This window comes from Solanum stenotomum, chromosome 2 (genome assembly GCF_019186545.1).
Source record: "Solanum stenotomum isolate F172 chromosome 2, ASM1918654v1, whole genome shotgun sequence".
Lineage (NCBI taxonomy): Eukaryota > Viridiplantae > Streptophyta > Magnoliopsida > Solanales > Solanaceae > Solanum > Solanum stenotomum.
The window spans coordinates 59982422-60003071 of record NC_064283.1 but is presented as its reverse complement, the minus strand read 5'-3'; the positions used below and the strand labels follow the sequence as shown (position 1 = coordinate 60003071).

At 37.0% G+C, this 20650-nt stretch overlaps 1 protein-coding gene across 1 annotated transcript in view; it reads right to left on the bottom strand.

The window, feature by feature from the left end:
* LOC125856164 (probable LRR receptor-like serine/threonine-protein kinase At3g47570) overlaps positions 1-20650 on the bottom strand; it is a 155105-nt gene that overhangs the window by 114730 nt on the left and 19725 nt on the right. Inside the window, exon 3 of the mRNA XM_049535719.1 lies at positions 15366-15664. Within this exon, the coding sequence (XP_049391676.1) occupies positions 15366-15664 (299 nt within the window). The remainder of the gene's footprint in view (positions 1-15365; positions 15665-20650) is intronic.

Sequence of the window (20650 nt, the reverse complement as noted above, 5' to 3'; positions counted from 1 at the left end):
TAACTCGCGCAGAATACGTGCACATCACGCGTTTTGCCAAGTAGGATTCGCGTGTTTATTTATTAAAATGTTGGATAGTTAAAGTGCTTGTTTGTGCACTATGAAAGTTAGAGGTCAAAGTTAAAATTTGAAGTCAAGTTTAGGGTCCAATATATGTATTATGCCTTAAAAATATAATGTATTTAATGTTAATTAGGAATCTTAAAAAGTAATCCTGAATTTACCTTTGATCACGCCATCAGTAATGTAATAGTCTATAGACTGAGCTAGGTTGCAATGAACACAACAGTGAGTCTGAAATCATACATATATACAAGGAAAAAAGGGTCTAATATAGCCACTAATTTTGCGATTTAAAGTTGATATATCTCTCGTTATAAAAATAGCTTATTGAGGGAAATGCAACACTTTGAAGTACAAACAGTACATGTCTACAAGTAGAACGAACAACGACTATATTATTCAAGAAACTAGTAAACAAAAAAGCAACATGGTAACTTGCAGCTCAGAAAAAACACCACCGGAAGATATGCAAAAATGTGTTCTTGATTTTGTTAAGCCTCTTCACTACATCTATAATACCTCGCAACTTCTAACTAAAGATATGAACCATTCTCCGTATGTGTATCAATTCGAACCCACCAAATTTAAGTTTGACTTGGTGTAAAGGTCAAATAATAAGTGTGTAAAATGTATTGGATGCATGTGAACAAGGGTCATAAGGGATTCCTAGTGTATGAAGAGTTTTTGTGGCCTAGTACCAAGAAAACGAAAGGTCGTGAAGCCTTCTTTCCAACGCATTCAACCGTTCGTCAATCCAAGCTTTATGCTAAAAGTTATGCCTATTTTACTAGGCACTACATATTCTGTGTGATCCGTGCACAAAGTAGATGTCCGCTGCGCGGCAAGAGTTTTATTTGCCCTTATTTCTTACCATAAATAAGTTTTCCTTTCAGGAAAAAGTTTTAATATTTTGAGTAGTCCTTTTCTTGTAGGAACAGTTTTAGGACTTTATAAATATAGGCAATGTTCCTTCTAACTTAATCAACTTCACAATGTAGTCCTAGGGTTTTGAGAGTTGTGGTTATGGAGGAGAATTTTGTGTACCTCCTTATATGTCAAGTGAATTGGTTGAGGTTGTTTCTCTCTATATTTTGTACTCTCATATTTATAGTGAATTGCTCATCTCCTTTGTGGACGTAGGTCGATTGACCGAACCACGTTAAATCTATCTCTTTTGGTGTGTTTCTCATTTATCTTCTTACTCATGGTCTTTCGAGGTTTGCTTTGCTAGCTTCTGCACTACACCTGCTTATTTTCGGTCCTAACAAGTGGTATCAGAGCCAGATTTAATGATGGAGTCAGGTTCAGTGGTTCGATAATCGATGATTGAACCGGGTTAGAAAAATGGGTGTTCATCTTGGCGGGCGTAGTTCTAGCCACAACCTTTTTGACAGTAATGAAGATTTTTGTTGGAGAAATTGTTTCAGAGAAGTTCTCTGTGTTGATACATAGATTTGATGGAGGAGATTATGGAGAGGAGAAGCAAGTTGTTGAAGATTGTGTGAATAAGGTGGACAAATTTATTTTGTCAGAAATTCAGGCCAAGCGGGAGATTTGTTGGGGTTATTTTCCCTGAATTTCTTACCATAAATAGGTTTTCCTTTTAGGAAAAGTTTTTGGATTGGCTAGTCCTTTTCTTGTAGGAAAAGGTTTAGGACTCTATAAATAGAGACATGTTCCTTCTAACTTAATCAACATTCACAATGTAGTCTTAAGGGCTTTAAGAGTTTTGGTTAGGGGGAGAATTTGTGGGACACAAGCTTGATACGTTATCACTTGTGTGAACCTCCCATGTATTCTGAGTGAATTGGTTGAGGTTGTTTCTCTCTATGTTTTGTACTCTCATATTTCTATAGTGTATTGCTTATCTCCTTTGTGGACGTAGGTTGATTGACCGAACCAAGTTAAATCTGTCTCTTTTGGTGTGTTTCTTGTTTGTCTTCTTACTCATGGTCTTTTGAGGTTTGCTTTGCTAGCTTCCGCACTACACCTGCTTATTTTCGGTCCTAACAGGCAGTGCTACTGTTAAGGTTGCGCGAAGTAGTTTTCAGCTGCACAACCGCGCACGTTTCTTCGGAATTCTTTTAGTTCTCTCTTTTTTTTCACGTTTTAGGAGGGGTGTTTTTGTCTTTTCCTCATCCCATAACCCTTACCCATGAATATTAACTTCCCCAAAAGCCTAAGTCAATCAGATTTCATAAGTTACGAAAAATTTCATATCCAAGAACTCCATAGAAGGGTTTCTCAAGTTCAAGCTATAAAAGATCCAAGTCCAAAGCATTTCTCCAAGAATTCATAAAATTTAGCAAGGTTTCCCATTTCAGGCATGTGAGATTTCATTGATGAATATCTTTAAATCCATTAAATTCCAAAGAAAACCTTATTCTTCAGTTAATCAAATTCTACATAACTTAGGGTTCATATGAAAAGCATGAATTGCATCTTATTTCAATTTTTCTTCATGAATAGCCCATGAATATATGTCTCAACCTAAAATTCAATATTCTTGTATGGTTATTTTCGTAAGCATTCAGAATAGGGAAAATTCATGTCCTTGAAATTGCGTTGCTTAAATTACATGTTTTATTGGGGATGACATAATTTGTTATGATCAGTTGTACTGTCAATCTTTCAGTTCCATATGTATATGATGCTTTCAGATAAAACATTTATTATTTCAGTCTCAGATTTTAGTATAATTGAGTTATCCAGTTAGGAGTATAACTTAGCACCGAGCAGACGTAGAGATGGACGTTCACCCGTCAGTTAGGATTGAGACCTTTAGTAGCAATTTTAAATTCTCAAAATTACGCGCCAACATTGGTTGTAAGGGTCACCTGTCAGACTAGGACCGACACCTTAGTCCTTTTTGGACATCATCTTAGTGGCTCCACGTTAGACAGTGTTCATACCCTGGCAAAGTACAGAGCACCTTTCCAGCTAGGGTATAGGTTGGACTCCATTTATCTCCGGTGGAATAAAGTCAGTTAATAGTATCTCCCGCAATTCAATCTTAGATATTTGATGACCTTGTATTCCAGTTTACTCAGCACAGTGTTGATTAGCCACATGCTTATTACTTGGTCATTGCATCAGCTCATTAATTTCAGTTTTATATTCAATTTAGCATCTTAGATTTATCATGTTCAACTTGTTAGATTATTATGTTTATCTCATATATTCAGTACATTCAAAGTACTGACGGCATACTCTTTTATGCCATATTGTTTTATAATATAGGTTCAGACCCTCGGTATCTATCTCATGGTTAGTATGATTTTCGTATCATCTCAGCAGCTGAGTTTGGTAAGTCCTCATCTTTCGAGGAAAATAGCTATTGTTATTTCTTTATGTTAATTTTTCAGTTTCAAACAATTAGAATTAGTTGCGGGGTTGTCCCAACGACTCGTCTTAGTAAATGTTTTTAGACAGTCAGACAGTAGTTTCAACCTTATGGTTTGTTCAAACGATTTCTATTTTACTATTCAGTTGTTTTAGATTTATCTTAGTTTAGCTTCCATAACAATTATATTCAGTTATTGTATGTATGAATCTTAGTGTCAAGACAGACCATGGTTAGCTTAGGGTTAATGGTGACTCTAAGAACTGTGTTACGACTAGGGGTAGTCTCGGATCGTGACAAAATTGATATGAGAGCCTCAATGTCTAAAAGTCACATTAAGTAGAGTCTTATTCATAGGTGTGAAGTGCGCCACACTTATGAATGAGAGGCTATGAAACGTTTTAGAAAATATTTTCTTCTTTCATGATTCTTATCGTGCGAAAGAGTGTGAACTCTATCTAACCTCCTTCTATCTTGTGCTCTACACGTTTACAGAACTATGCCTCCCAGAAGAGTTTATAGAAGAAGAAACGCAAATGGAAACCAGCAAGCACCAGCAAGCACCACCAGCTCCAACACACCCTTTGAATGAACAAGTCTCTCATGCCGAGTTCAGGGCCGCTTTCTAGGTGCTAGCTCAGGCTATGACTTCTTAGGTCAAATCAACAAGTTGTTGCTCAGGTTAACCCAAATGGAAATACAGCAGCGGCAAGGGTCTGGGATTTTACTTGAATGAATCCACCTGAATTCTATGGTTCTAGGGTGGAGGAGGATACACAGGAGCTCATTGATGACATCCAGAAGGTTATGCAGATTATGGGTGTTTCTCCAATTGAGAGTGCCGACTTAGCTGCTTACCAGCTTAATGGAGTGGCTAAGGTTTGGTACAAACAATGGAAGGAAGATAGGGGTGTTGATGCAGGCCCAGTGGACTGGAATAAGTTTGTGACAACATTTCTGGATAGATTCTTTTCACTTGAGCTAAGTGAAGCCAAGGTACAGAAGTTTATTAAACTGAAGCAAGGTAACATGACTGCGAAGGAGTATTCTCTTAAGTTTACTCAACTCTCTAAGTATGTTCCATCAATAGTGTCCGATTCAAGGGCCTGTATAAGTAAGTTTTTTCAGGAGTTTTTGAAACCGTGGTTAAGGAATGTTGGACTGCTATGTTGATTAAGGAGATGGAAATCTCCAGATTGATGACTCATGCCAAGCAGATTGAGGAAGAGAAAGTTAAGAAATGTGAGAGGGAGAGTAAAAGGGCAAGGACAAGCAGTGTAGACTATTCTCAACAGAAGTCGGGCGGTGGCAATCGCTCTCCGTTCTGTCAGAAGTTTTTGGGGGTTATTTATGCATTATCCCTCTTTTATTTAACTAAAGTTAGATCAATAAATGTTGTATTTTTCGAGAAATGCATGCTCAACGTGAGGAGATTGTTCATACTATGTGGAAATATTAGAGAATTAGCCTAGTATCCCTAATTCTGCTGGTAATTTAATTTTCATTCAATCCTCCTTTAGTCTTAAATACTAACTTTCTCGAAAGACTCTCCACAAGCAAAAGCCATGGAAGAAACATTAAGAGTATGTGAAGATTCACCCATAAAGAGAGAGACAAAGTATTGTGCCACATCCGTGGAGGCAATGCTCAATTTTGTGCATGGAATTATGGGAGAAAAAACCCAAATCGAAGCCCTCACCACCACAACGACTCATGATTTTTCAGAAGAGTACTCAACTACTCCCCTGAATCATCCTCAAAACTATACTATTTTGGATGCTCCTAAGACGGTGGTGTGCCATACCATGCCTTGTGCTTACACAGTTTTCTACTGTCATTACACAATCAGCAAAAGCAAGGTGTTGAAGGTTGAATTAAGGAATGATGCAAATGGTGATAAAGTTGAAGCAATTGCTGTTTGTCACTTGGATACCTCTCAATGGAGTCCATCCCATGTATCCTTCCGAGTGCTCAGTATGTTACCAGGAACATCACCAGTCTGTCACTTTTTACCATCAGATAATCTAGTGTGGGTTCCAAAAACAATTGCCAATGGACATGAAACGCTTTGTTATTGCTTGCTTATGCATGTACTAATAATGACTTGTATCTGTGTTCTGTTTTTCGAGTATACTTTTGATGATGATAGTAAATATAATATATGTTTGTCCTACAATATACCATCTGTCAAATTCACATTTTACTGTTTGCTGACTTATATAAGCTCACATAGGGACTTTATTAAAAGTCTACAAAGATCTATACCAGAAATGGATTATACGGCCTGTTCCTGCAGTAAACAGCTAATGTACATGAATTCTAAGAATACCATACGTACACCCGAGATTTTTGGCTGCTATCAATGAAGACAACTACATTCTGCCCATGTGACATATGGTCGATGTGGCTCATTCATAACATGAAATAGAGGTAAACAAAAAGTAAAATAGTGCAGCTAAGTACATTCATAATATTTCTTAATTTTATTCAAGCATTCAGAACATATTAAAGACTTCTTAAATCTTAAATCACAAAATGAGGGAAATGCAACACTCTGAAGTACAAACAGTACATGTCTACTGGTAGTACAAATTACAACTATATTAAAGAAACCAGTAAACAAAAAGCAACATGTTAACTTTTATGTTTCCAGAAATGTGTTCTTGACTTTGTTAAGCCTCTTGACTACTTCTTTCATGGTTATTCTTGATACTGGCATTTCCTTTGTGCAGTNGGATGAGTTAGGAGTAGTTCCGTTATGGTTGTGAAGCTTGTGGAACGATCTTTCCAACGCCACCGAGTTTGCTCGAATCCGAGTTCGTATGAGCGAGTTATGCCCTTTGAAAGTCGGGGCAGTTGGCAGGGAGTCCGTCCGGAAATTTAAGGGCATTTTGGTCTTTTCACAAATCATTTCTTTTGAGGTTATATTGTTGTATTAGGCTGTTTGTGGATCATTTTTGTTCCATTTTAAAAGAGAGAAAGTTAGGGTTCTTGAGAGTGAAGAAGAGAAGAAGAAGAGAAGAAGAGGAGAAGAAGAGGAGAAAGAGGAGATCAACAAGTTTTCGTCGTGGAATTTCGTTGGGGGTGATCCCTATCAAGGTATGTGAGTTCTTTAGTGTGGGTTGATCCTTTACCCCACACACCAAGCTCATTTTATGATTTGAGAAAAGATTGGATTTATTGTTGAAGTTGTTGAAGTTGTTAGTTGTTGTTGATGTTGTTAGTTGTGTTGTGGAAGTTATTGTTGGTTGTGGGACACGATTTGGTTGTGTTCTTGAGCTGAAAGCTATTGTATATTGAGGGATTTTATGATCCTTAGTGTTGGTTGGTTCATACCCCCACACACCAACTCGTTTTTAATTCCAAGAAAAGATCTATTTTGGTTGTTGAAGTTGTTGGTTGTGTTGTTGAAGTTCTCGCTGATTTGGGACAGAATTTGGTTGTGTTTTTGAGTGGAATCCACTGTATGTTGAGGGGTTTATGACCCCAAGTGTTTGGGAAAAGAACCTTTGAAGTTAAGAGGGTTTAGAGTTGGCAACATGAAGGAGAAAAGTCGGGTAGCTTGCCTGAAGCAAGTCTGCGTTGCAGCTGTGTTCCCTCTGTGAACAGAATCTGTTCTGTTTTCTGAATTAAATTTCGAAATTTTTCTTACCTTGAGCTAAAACACACGAGTGCATAAAAGACTAATAAAACAAGTAAGTTAGCAAATATCATTTGAGGAGAAGAAAAAAGAAAACAACCAAGGCATGGCATGTACGCACAGAAACAGAAAACTTATGCATCAAAACAACTAAGTTAGCAAATATATGAAAGAATGTACTAGGAACATATTACTTGGAAAAAAGAGAAATGCAAACACATTATTAATCACATTTTGAATTAAAACAATTCCAACACATCAAGATTAGATGCATATTTAGAAATGAACTAACAACAATCTTATAAGCCAAGTTGAAGCAGGATAAGGTGAATGACAAACAATGTCATGTTTAACTGTAACCATAGTAGCATTTAATTAACGTGAAGCCAACTATTAACATTGGAATTTAAACATTTATCAAAAATTCAAGTAAGAATCAGCCTTATTGAAGGGAAGATCCATGACCAAAATTGATCACTTGTTGCGTTATGGAGCTCGTTTCGAGTAACAAACATGTGATGTCAAGCAGGAATTAATGAATGATAACATGAAAGTACTTAAAAGGACAACATGCTGAGATTATTATAAATAAAGAAGCTGGCAGACCACCAGATCATTTCTTGTCCCACCACACTTCAAATGAAAATAAACTCACATGGAGATGACATCTAAATAATCGCTCACAAATAGCTAAACTCGAAACATATCAGATCACTGCTCAGAGAAAGTTTGAAACCAAAAATGATCTGCGAAAATATCGACCACGAGATATGGGACCAGAACACCAGAAATTAGATAAAGACGTTAACACTGATGAGTATTCAAAGTACCCTCCAACCAAAACGAATAGGGCTAAGCAGATAAGTCTCAATATAAAAGAGCATATATAACATCATTCATAACAAAGAAGAACAAAAGAAAGCTAAAGAAATTCATCGAGAAAAAAAAAATAGATTTGTCACATCATTATTGGAATAGAAATATAACGTAAGTGAGGGAAGAGGCATTACCTTTTTCCGGGCAGCGAGCTGAGATGAGACAAGTGAATTGGAGCGAGCTCTAATACCACCACGATGGGATTCTAGCAGAAAATTGATTTCCAAACCAGCAGACCCAGCTACAGGGATACTATCAACCTAAATCTTTTACCTATCTATGTTTTTTTTTTTAACTTTTCCGTTCTTCTTCTCTCTTCTCACTGTCTTTTATTTCTTTTTCTGACTCTCTAACTCTATTTTTTCCAACCCTAAATATTGAGGAAGAAAGGGGTTTATATAGGAGAAATTGACGCTGAAAATGGGGGGAAAACGGGTAAAATTTGATAAGAATAGGGCCCCTTTTGAATTCAAACTTAAAAAACCCTTTCACCATTTTAGGGGAGGCACCTTTTCTTGCAAAAATCGTCCCATTCCGGAAGAGAAAAGGGGTAGGACGCGTGCTCTGTCCCGCTGTTGCGTGTGTCAACGCATCTGGGCTGCTGCTGTACGTTTTTGGTCATTTTCTGCGTGTTGAGAGAGAAGAAGAAAAAGACGCAGGGGTCTGGTAGCGTTTGCTGTACGTTTTTTCTGTTTTGGGAAGCTGTTGTTTGCCGTAATGTAATGTGTTTTAGATTGGAATTGTTTTGTGGGCTGGGTCGGGTATGGGCTAATTTTGGTTTGTATTGTTTGGATCTGTTTGGATCGCTGCATTGTTGTATTGTTATAGTAGTGGGCTAATATGAATTGTAAAGAAATAGGGGTGGGGTCGGTTGAAAGGGAATTAAAAATTTAGCTAATTTGAGTTAGTTAAGCTAGATTCGATTAGTAATTAAATAGGACGAATTGATATTAATTAATTAATGAGCTTTTTAATCTCAACAAAATAAAATGATTAACTTAATTATAAACTAATTAATTCTAAAAGTATAAACTATTATTTAAACCAAACTAATTGACAAAATATTTAACTAAAATAAAATCTTTTTGAGACAATTTTCGAATATTCATAAAATATACCAATTATATACATAAGTATATAACAGACATTATTATTTAAAATTTTGAAAAGGTGACAAAACTATTCAAAATAACTTGAGAAAAAATATTTTGAATTTTATAAAGTCAATTATTTCAAATTATTCAGAATTTAAGAAGCTCGATGATTAATTTATATTGTGAAGGGCCAAAATTGGGTGTCAACAAGTACACGTACCAAGGAGACAGCCAAAGAGTTATGGAAAAGGCTGGAAGGGCTTTACCAGGACCGGTCAGTGACAATAAGGATGTTGTTACAACAACGTCTTTACACATTTAAGATGGATCCAGGTACTTTGTTGCAAGACCATGTAGATGCGTTCAACAAACTTGTGAAGGACTTACAGACTGCTGGAATCAAAAAGGATGAGGAGACGCTAGTATGTGCTTTGCTATTTTCATTGACTTCAAAATATCGTGATATTGAGAATTCAATGATGTATAGCAAAGAGCCTATCACTTTTGAGCAAGTGTGGCAAGCACTTAACTCTTGTGATGTGCGGATGCATTTTGATGGAGACAAAGGTGACGAAGCTAGTGGGCTCTTTGTGAGAGGCCGTCCTAGCCATTAGGGAAGGAGCAAATCAACGTATAGATCAAAGTCTCGTGTGAACAAGAAGAATGCAGAGTGTTGGGGTTGTCACAAGAAGGGGCACTTTGAACGAGATTGCCTTATGTCGAAGTCTAAAGAAAAGGCGAGTGCATCCATTGTTGAGCAAGTACATTATTCTGATGATAATTATGTACTAACAACATCATGCAATAGTGAAGTTTATGACAATAAATGGGTCTTAGACTCTAGTTGCACTCTGCATATGATATTCCGAAGAGATTGGTTCAACAGCTATGAAATAAGTGGAGGAACCGTATTAATGGGCAATAATGCAACTTGTAAAATTATTGGCATTGGTTCAGTTCGTGTTCGCTACCATGATGGAACCGTGAGGACTATTACAGAAGTGCGTCATGTTCCTGATCTGAAGAAAAATTTGATCTCCCTGCGTACTTTCGACAAACAAGGCAACAAGTACACGAGTGAAGGAGGAACTATGAAAGTGACCAAAGGGTCTTTAGTCATGTTGAAGGCCAAGCTGGAAGATGGCCTCTACACACTTGCGAGAAGCACCATTATTGGCTCTGTAAATGCATCTACTATGCAGTTATCTAATGATGACAAGGCAAAAATATGGCACATGAGACTAGGCCATATGAGCGCACGAGAATTGGAGATGTTGAGCAACCGCAAACTTTTGAATGGTGAGAAGATCAGCACACTTGAATTTTGTGAGCACTGCGTCTTAGGGAAGCAGAAAAAGGTCAGTTTCAGCACTGGCAAACACAAGACGGGAGGGGTGCTAGACTACCTCCATTCAGATTTATGGGGTCCCTCTAAGCTTCCATCGAAGAGAGGAAAGAGGTATCTTCTCACATTCATTGATGATTTTTCACGAAAGGTTTGGGTGATTTTCTTAAAGGCAAAAGGTGATGCTTTTAAAACATTTAAAGAGTGGAAGATTTTGGTTGAAAATCAAATGGAGAGAAAAATCAAGTATCTTCGCACATATAATGGCTTGGAGTTTTGCAGTGAAGACTTCAATGATTTCTACAAGGTTCGTGGGATCGCAAGACATAAGATGGTCATGCACACACCACAACAGAATGGAGTTGCCGAGAGAATGTTCTTGAGAAGGCTCGTTGTATGATCTTACCAGCCAAGATGTCCAAAGTATTTTGGGCTGAAGCAGCTCATATTGTCAATCGATCTCCAGCATCAGCGATTGACTTTAAGACTCTGAATGAGTTCTGGTCAGGTGAACCCTCTAACTATTCATACTTGCGAATATTTGGGTGTCCAGCTTATTATCATGTTAATGAAGGAAAACTTGAACTAAGGGCTAAAAAGGCCATATTCGTAGGGTAGTATGTAGATGGAGTAAAAGGGTACAAACTTTGGTATTTTTCCTTACTCAAATTTGTAGTTAGTAGAGATGTTACCTTTGATGAATCCTCTATACTTGATCCTCGTAAAGTTTCTATGGAGTTATTAAGAAATGAGAACAACGAGCAGGTGGAGCTACCGGTGGAGCTTACCAAGGAACGGGATCAAGAGACTCAAATTGATGAGTCAAAAGATGCAGATCTTGAAGAACTTGATGTCAATGAACCATACACAATTGCGAAGGGAAGGGACAAAAGACAGATACGGAAATTGGAACGTCTTATAGAGCAAGAAAATCTGATTGCACATGCGTTCCTAGCTGCAGAAGAAGAGATTAAAGATCCCAAGCCCTCTTCATATGTTGAAGCAACTTCTTGCAAAGATGCTGCACAATGGCAGTTAGCCATGATGGAAGAGATAGAGTCTCTTCACAAAAATGAGACATGGGTCTTAGTTAAAAGGCCAAAGGGGAAGAGGACAGTTGGATGCAAATGGGTCTCTAGAAAGAAAGAGGGTATTCCAGAAGTAGAAGATGCTAGGTTCAAGGTGAGATTGGTTGCAAAGGGTTTCAGCCAGAAGGAGGGAATTGACTACAATGAGATCTTCTCTCCAGTCATGAAACATAACTCAATTCTTGTGTTACTAGCATTGGTTGCACAATTTGATTTNTTTATGCCATATTGTTTTATAATATAGGTTCAGACCCTCGGTATCTATCTCATGGTTAGTATGATTTTCGTATCATCTCAGCAGCTGAGTTTGGTAAGTCCTCATCTTTCGAGGAAAATAGCTATTGTTATTTCTTTATGTTAATTTTTCAGTTTCAAACAATTAGAATTAGTTGCGGGGTTGTCCCAACGACTCGTCTTAGTAAATGTTTTTAGACAGTCAGACAGTAGTTTCAACCTTATGGTTTGTTCAAACGATTTCTATTTTACTATTCAGTTGTTTTAGATTTATCTTAGTTTAGCTTCCATAACAATTATATTCAGTTATTGTATGTATGAATCTTAGTGTCAAGACAGACCATGGTTAGCTTAGGGTTAATGGTGACTCTAAGAACTGTGTTACGACTAGGGGTAGTCTCGGATCGTGACAAAATTGATATGAGAGCCTCAATGTCTAAAAGTCACATTAAGTAGAGTCTTATTCATAGGTGTGAAGTGCGCCACACTTATGAATGAGAGGCTATGAAACGTTTTAGAAAATATTTTCTTCTTTCATGATTCTTATCGTGCGAAAGAGTGTGAACTCTATCTAACCTCCTTCTATCTTGTGCTCTACACGTTTACAGAACTATGCCTCCCAGAAGAGTTTATAGAAGAAGAAACGCAAATGGAAACCAGCAAGCACCAGCAAGCACCACCAGCTCCAACACACCCTTTGAATGAACAAGTCTCTCATGCCGAGTTCAGGGCCGCTTTCTAGGTGCTAGCTCAGGCTATGACTTCTTAGGTCAAATCAACAAGTTGTTGCTCAGGTTAACCCAAATGGAAATACAGCAGCGGCAAGGGTCTGGGATTTTACTTGAATGAATCCACCTGAATTCTATGGTTCTAGGGTGGAGGAGGATACACAGGAGCTCATTGATGACATCCAGAAGGTTATGCAGATTATGGGTGTTTCTCCAATTGAGAGTGCCGACTTAGCTGCTTACCAGCTTAATGGAGTGGCTAAGGTTTGGTACAAACAATGGAAGGAAGATAGGGGTGTTGATGCAGGCCCAGTGGACTGGAATAAGTTTGTGACAACATTTCTGGATAGATTCTTTTCACTTGAGCTAAGTGAAGCCAAGGTACAGAAGTTTATTAAACTGAAGCAAGGTAACATGACTGCGAAGGAGTATTCTCTTAAGTTTACTCAACTCTCTAAGTATGTTCCATCAATAGTGTCCGATTCAAGGGCCTGTATAAGTAAGTTTTTTCAGGAGTTTTTGAAACCGTGGTTAAGGAATGTTGGACTGCTATGTTGATTAAGGAGATGGAAATCTCCAGATTGATGACTCATGCCAAGCAGATTGAGGAAGAGAAAGTTAAGAAATGTGAGAGGGAGAGTAAAAGGGCAAGGACAAGCAGTGTAGACTATTCTCAACAGAAGTCGGGCGGTGGCAATCGCTCTCCGTTCTGTCAGAAGTTTTTGGGGGTTATTTATGCATTATCCCTCTTTTATTTAACTAAAGTTAGATCAATAAATGTTGTATTTTTCGAGAAATGCATGCTCAACGTGAGGAGATTGTTCATACTATGTGGAAATATTAGAGAATTAGCCTAGTATCCCTAATTCTGCNGCAGAGTGAAATAAATATTGGTGCAGTTGTTCTTTGGTGGACGTAGGATCATTTTGATCCGAACCACATTAAATATTGTTGTTCTTCCTTGTTCTTTAATTTCACGTTTCCGCTAACAGACTCTCCACAAGCAAAAGCCATAGAAGAAAGATTAAGAGTATGTGAAGATTCACCCATAAAGGGAGAGACAAAGTATTGTGCCACATCCGTGGAGGCAATGCTCAATTTTTGTGCATGGAATTATGGGAGAAAAAACCCAAATCGAAGCCCTCACCACCACAACGACTCATGATTTTTCAGAAGAGTACTCAACTACTCCCCTGAATCATCCTCAAAACTATACTATTTTGGATGCTCCTAAGACGGTGGTGTGCCATACCATGCCTTGTGCTTACACAGTTTTCTACTGTCATTACACAATCAGCAAAAGCAAGGTGTTGAAGGTTGAATTAAGGAATGATGCAAATGGTGATAAAGTTGAAGCAATTGCTGTTTGTCACTTGGATACCTCTCAATGGAGTCCATCCCATGTATCCTTCCGAGTGCTCAGTATGTTACCAGGAACATCACCAGTCTGTCACTTTTTACCATCAGATAATCTAGTGTGGGTTGCCAATGGACATGAAACGCTTTGTTATTGCTTGCTTATGCGTGTACTAATAATGACTTGTATCTGTGTTCTGTTTTTCGAGTATACTTTTGATGATGATAGTAAATATAATATATGTTTGTCCTACAATATACCATCTGTCAAATTCACATTTTACTGTTTGCTGACTTATATAAGCTCACATAGGGACTTTATTAAAAGTCTACAAAGATCTATACCAGAAATGGATTATACGGCCTGTTCCTGCAGTAAACAGCTAATGTACATGAATTCTAAGAATACCATACGTACACCCGAGATTTTTGGCTGCTATCAATGAAGACAACTACATTCTGCCCATGTGACATATGGTCGATGTGGCTCATTCATAACATGAAATAGAGGTAAACAAAAAGTAAAATAGTGCAGCTAAGTACATTCATAATATTTCTTAATTTTATTCAAGCATTCAGAACATATTAAAGACTTCTTAAATCTTAAATCACAAAATGAGGGAAATGCAACACTCTGAAGTACAAACAGTACATGTCTACTGGTAGTACAAATTACAACTATATTAAAGAAACCAGTAAACAAAAAGCAACATGTTAACTTTTATGTTTCCAGAAATGTGTTCTTGACTTTGTTAAGCCTCTTGACTACTTCTTTCATGGTTATTCTTGATACTGGCATTTCCTTTGTGCAGTCTAAAGTCAATTCTATCATGGAGGCTATGCATATTTCACTTTTACAAGTGACTTGTTTTTCCTCAGAAAAAAGATTGACATCCACAACATCCATCATAGTCCCTGAAAATGATTGTGTGATCCATTTCCTCAAGTCAAGATTTTGGTTGCATATCTCTTCATCTGTTGGCCTTCTTTTGGTCAAAATCTCCATCAACATGATGCCATAGCTATAAACATCACCACTAGCAGACACTAATCCCTCCAAGCCATATTCTTAGGAAAGGATTGAAGAAAAGTTACTCAATTGAAATACAACAATAATTCTGCATAAATAAAGACTTGCTCTTTTTACTTCTAGAACTTGGAGAGGCTTAATTATGATAAGAGAAAATCAAAGAGAATAGATTTTTTTTATACCTGGTGCAATGTATCCAAGAGTGCCCAATGTCTCTGTATAAGCCATGGACTTGCTTATCGCTAAAATTTTAGAGATGCCAAAATCACCAACATGAGCCACCATATCTTCATCCAAAAGAACGTTGGCTGGCTTTACGTCACAATGAACTATTGGAGTGTTATGCCCATGGTGTAGATATTCAATTGCCACAGCCACATCAAGCATTATGGCGACTCTTTGAAGAAGGTTTAAGTTGGACTCTTCTCTGTACAACCAATTCTCAAGACTCCCATTTGACATATACTGCAGAACGAAGGCTCTTATGTAGTCACTAGAACAAGTAGTAATCACCGGAACAAGATTTCTATGTCTAACATTTCTCATCACTTCGCATTCGGTGTCAAACCTTTTGCATACTTCCTCACTTTGCAAATCCAGAACCTTAATGGCCACCAAAGTTCCACCAGATAATGTGCCTTTGTACACAGAGCCAGAACCTCCCACACCAATTAAATTTGATTCATCAAAATTATTTGTTGCTAGTTGAATCTCGTGATAAGAAACTAATTGATGAGTCCTGATCTCCGGTACCTTTTCAACATCTTTGGACTTTCCTTTCTTCTGTCGTTTCATTATCCAAATTGAAACCAACAAGAATATCATCAAGGATGAAATAACCACTGGAGTAGCAATTTTTAGCACAACCTCCTTAAGCTTTGATTGTTTTCCAGGATAAGTGATAGCACAAGCAGGAATCTCCAATATGTGGACTCCACATAGACCTTTGTTCCCAAGAAATGATTGCAGAGTGGAATTTGCAAACACACCACCACTCGGTATTACACCTTCTAAATCATTAAATGAAACATTAATGCTTTTAAGGTATGAGAGTTTTTCCAAAGACTTCGGAATAGTACCTGACAATGCATTTAAAGACAAATTCAAGAATTCCAAGCTTATCAAGTTGGCAAGGGATAATGGAATTTGTCCAAAAAATGAATTGTTTGATAGGTCAAGAGACTGCAGGTTTAGGAGTTCTCCCAATCTGCTTGGTAACATTCCTGAAAAGTGATTACTGGAAAGATCTAGCGCTATAATGACTTTAAGTTCTCCAATATCTGATGGAACTTCTCCCTCTAAAGAATTTTGTGACACGTTTAGAAAGAGAAGACCACTCATTTTCCAAAGGTTTGATGGAAATTTTGATGAAAATTTATTAGAACCCAAATAAAGATATTGTAGCATGCTAAGATTTCCTAAGCATTCTGGAATTAATCCAGAGAGCTCATTACCTTGCAGAGTTAATTTAACCAAATTAGATAATTGGCATACTGCCTTTGGAATATGTCCCTGCAATATATTGTTAGTTAGATACAACCCTTGGAGTTGTTTAAGCTTACCAATCTCAGGAGGAATATTTCCCATCAAGTTGTTTCCTCCAAGGCTTAGGACTGTAAGACCGCTCATGTTGCCTATACTTGTGGGGATTAGGCCATTGATGTGTGCATCTGCTATATAAAAGTTTTGAATAGTATATGAAAGATTCCCAATAGAATTGGGCAGAACATCATTCAACAGATTATTACCCACTTGTAGATATCGCAACATCCTACAGTCCGCCAAAGAATTGAAGAATAGCAACTCACGCTGTCTTGGTTCATTGGCAAGTTGATTAGTATGTAGGAGCATTATTTGCAGCTCATGAAGATTTCCCAAATTATTAGGAATAGTTCCTGTGAGAAAGTTATTATTTAGCTCCAGTATCTCAAGCTTGGAAGCATTTGTTATGAACAATGGAATTGACCCTTTGATCTGGTTGACTCCCAAGTGAAGATCCTTAATGTTTGGAAGATGAAGACCTGTAGTGGTTGGAATTCTTCCGGAGAGGTTATTGAAACTGAAATCAATAACTTCCAAAGAAGATATGTTGAAAATAGCCTCTGGAATTTGACCAATTAGATTATAATTATTCCTAAAGCATAATTGCCGCAAATTTGATAGCTTCCCTAATTCTGGAGGAATTTGCCCCACTATGTCATTGTTTCCACAATAAAGATATTGCAGAGTGGAAATATTTCCCAATGATGTGGGAATAGTCCCTTTTGTTGGATTATCACCAATTAAGAACTTTTTGAGCTTGGATAAACAATCAATATTTCTGGGTATTTCTCCAGTTATGTTGTTGTAAACAAAACTTCGAGCTCTGTGAGTTGGCATATGTTGGAAGGAGTGCAACCAGAAATTTGGTTGTTAGATAGACTTAAAAACTTCAGATTTGACACAGTATTCCCTTCATCTAGCAAGAGAGGACCAGAAAGGCTATTGATTCCCAGATGCACTTCAAGTAGCGACAAGATATTAAACAGTACTGCAGGAATGGAACCTGTTAATTGATTACGGCCAAGGACAAAGATGCAAGTTGGCTGAGATTACCAATTTCCTTTGGAATGTTGCCGCAGACTCTATTCCCATGCAAACTGAAGTTCAGCAACTTTGTTGCATTTCCAACAGAAGGAGGGATCATACCTGTGAGGCTATTGTTCCTGAGATCAAAGACTTTGAGTTCGGGTACATACCATGGACCTTTCCACATTTCACCACCGAGTTTATTGAAAGCCAATGAAATTACTTGAACTCTCCGGTGTTGAAATAGACTTGTTGGTATACTTCCGCTAAGCTGATTGTTTTGAATATCAATCACTTGCAAGTGAGGCAAGTGGCCAAGTCCACAAGGGATGCCATCGTGAAAGCTGTTGTTCCCAAGATTCAGCTCTCTGAGAAAGGACAAATTGGCCAAATATGGGGAAATTTGTCCTTGAAGTTGCAAATTAGGAAGATCCAAGGCCACAGTCCTTTGCCTTTTAGAACTGCAAGTGACACCAAACCAAGAGCAAAAAGAAATATTTTTGGTCCAATTACTGGCCAAAAAATGACTCGGACTTGTAATAAGATTTTGGAAAGCTAGTAGAGCTTGTTGGTCAGTCTCATTTGATGAAGCAGTTAACATTGAAAATTGAATTTGAAAGAGAAGAATCAATAAGAGAATGTTCTTCATGTTGTTACTATGCTATGCACTTGGATTTTTTTTTTTTCAAATGTATTATATTGCTTCAAGATATAGCAACTCTATTACAAATTCATATGAACTCTTATAGAAACTACACCGAACCAAGTGAACGGGAGGTCATGCAATCTAAGACAAGTTTGGAAAAAAGCATGTTGCTTGACCAACCATATCTAGAGGCGGATCCATGATATAAAGTTTATAAATTTTTATGATGATTTAAATTAATATGCAATAATAAATGGATTTTCATAGTCAAATAATTATAATTATTTTGTTAATTTCTCAATACAAATAACTAGTAATTTGAGCTCACATTTTATCGAATTTTCGAGCTTCAATTTCAAGGAAATTGATACTTTATATATCTTTTATCTTCAATTCTTCTTGCTTGGTGGTCCTCAAATCAAGAATTTGTTTGCATACTTCCTTACATTAGACTTGAATGAAAACACAATCATTCGCACAACACACTAAAGAATATGGGGTTTGAAGTACAAGTCAAGATGTATTTATTTTTACCTCTATCGCTCCTCCAAGACATGAATGATATCCATGAATCTATTTCAAGGTCTTTACTTTACAAAACTCGCAGAAAAATATACATTTAGGTGTTTTTTTTACAATTACCTCTTGATTTTTTGCTAAGTTTATACCGATTCTAAGAATATAATTGAATTGATTCATCAAATCTGTCTGTTGTATTCCTATATAGTTCTGTTCCCTTTTCCACTTCATCCAAACACATTTTGCATCTAACCTTAGTTCTTTTGGTTATCTTTTTCAAGTTTCCGGCCTTCAACAGGTCTCACATCACTAAAATAGTGTCCCAGATGCATCTTCCAGCTAGTATAACATTTTTTTTAGTGAAAATAGCAAACAGTAAGTTACTTTTTTTGAAATTATAAAAAACTAACTTTATTCACATATTTTCAATCGTTCATTATGCAATTATTAAAACTTACCTAGTCCAACTAATGTCAACAACCCTCTTTATTGCTATAAATATGTTAACAACCCTCTTTAATGCTGTCAATTCTATGTACTACTTTTTGAAATTTCAAAGAAATTCATTTTTTTTCTACTATGGGAAAAAGGAGAAGTAATAAAAGGTGGGGGAATCTTACTATCTCGATTGATTGACTTACTACTAACTTTTTCACCTTATTGGTGAGGATTTGATTCAGCACATTGTAATTCCTGTGAGCCCATCTAACTTATGTGGATTGACGTGAACACATATCACATAAGTTAGATCTTCCCCTGACCACATCACAACTTGCATTGATCATAAATTAATATTGCAATATCTGAGAGCAGAATATTCAAACAATAATAATAATTACGTCTCAATTCCGAACAAGTGAGCAAAATTTATAGAAAATAATCTAAAAATTCAATTGCACCAACCATCCTATAAAGAGATGATATATTACCACTTCCTCGGAACAATGCCTTTCTTCTCCAAAATGCAACACTCTAAAGTATAAACAATACATGACTCCGAGTAGTACATACGCCTTTACTAAAGAAACCAGTAAACAAAAAGCAACAAGTTAACTTGCAGCTCAGAAAGAACATCACCAAAAGAGATACTGATCACTTTTACATTTCCAAAAATGTGTTCTTGATTTTGTTAAGCCTCTTGACTACTTCTTTCATGGTTACTCTTGATTCTGGCATTTTCTTTGTGCAGTCTAAAGCCAATTCTATCATGGAGGCTATGCACATTTCACTTTTACAAGTAATTTGTTCTTCCTCAGAAAAAAGATTGGCATCCACAACGTCCATCATACTCCCTGAAAATGATTGTGTTATCCATTTCCTCAAGTCAAGATTTTCATTGCATATATCTTCATCTGTTGGCCGTCTTTTGGTCAAAACCTCCATCAACATAATGCCATAACTATAAACATCACCACTAGCGGACACTATTCCCTCCGAGCCATATTCTTAGAAAAGGATTGAAGAAAAGTTACTCAATTGAAATACAANGAGAGAGGTGAATTGTATATGTATATCGGTTAGATAATTGCATATTATACATATGCATTTGTATACATGGAAAGCGAGATTGGGAGAGGAAAGAGAGAGGCTAGTGAGATTGGGAGAGGGAGGAGAGAGGCAAGCGAGAGAGTGGGAGAGGGGTGAATTGTATATGTATATCTGTTAGATAATTGTATATTATACATATGCATTTGGATATATGTCAAGTGAGATTGAGAGAGTAAGAAGAGAGGCAAGTGAGATTGGGAGAGGGAGGAGAGAGACGAGCGAGAGAGGGCAGAGAGTGGGAGAGAGGTGAATTGTATATGTATATTGTTTTATTTAAAAATATAAGTAAAAGGAAAAAATGACTGAGTTTTCGAAAAACCGATTAAACTTATAGTTCAAGAGAAATCGAGTTTTCGAAATAACAGAGTCGCCACTTAATTTTTAGTAAAAAAATCAAGAAAAAATACTTACGATTTTCAAAAAGATTTAAACAGATAAAATCAATTGAAAACGGGTTCGAAGTTCAATGTACATTCCGAGAAGGTGTTAGGCCCTTGAAATGCCCGCTAACTTACGGTTGACCGACGATTTGACTAAAAATGATTTTGACTAATTTTGAAATTTTAACTAAG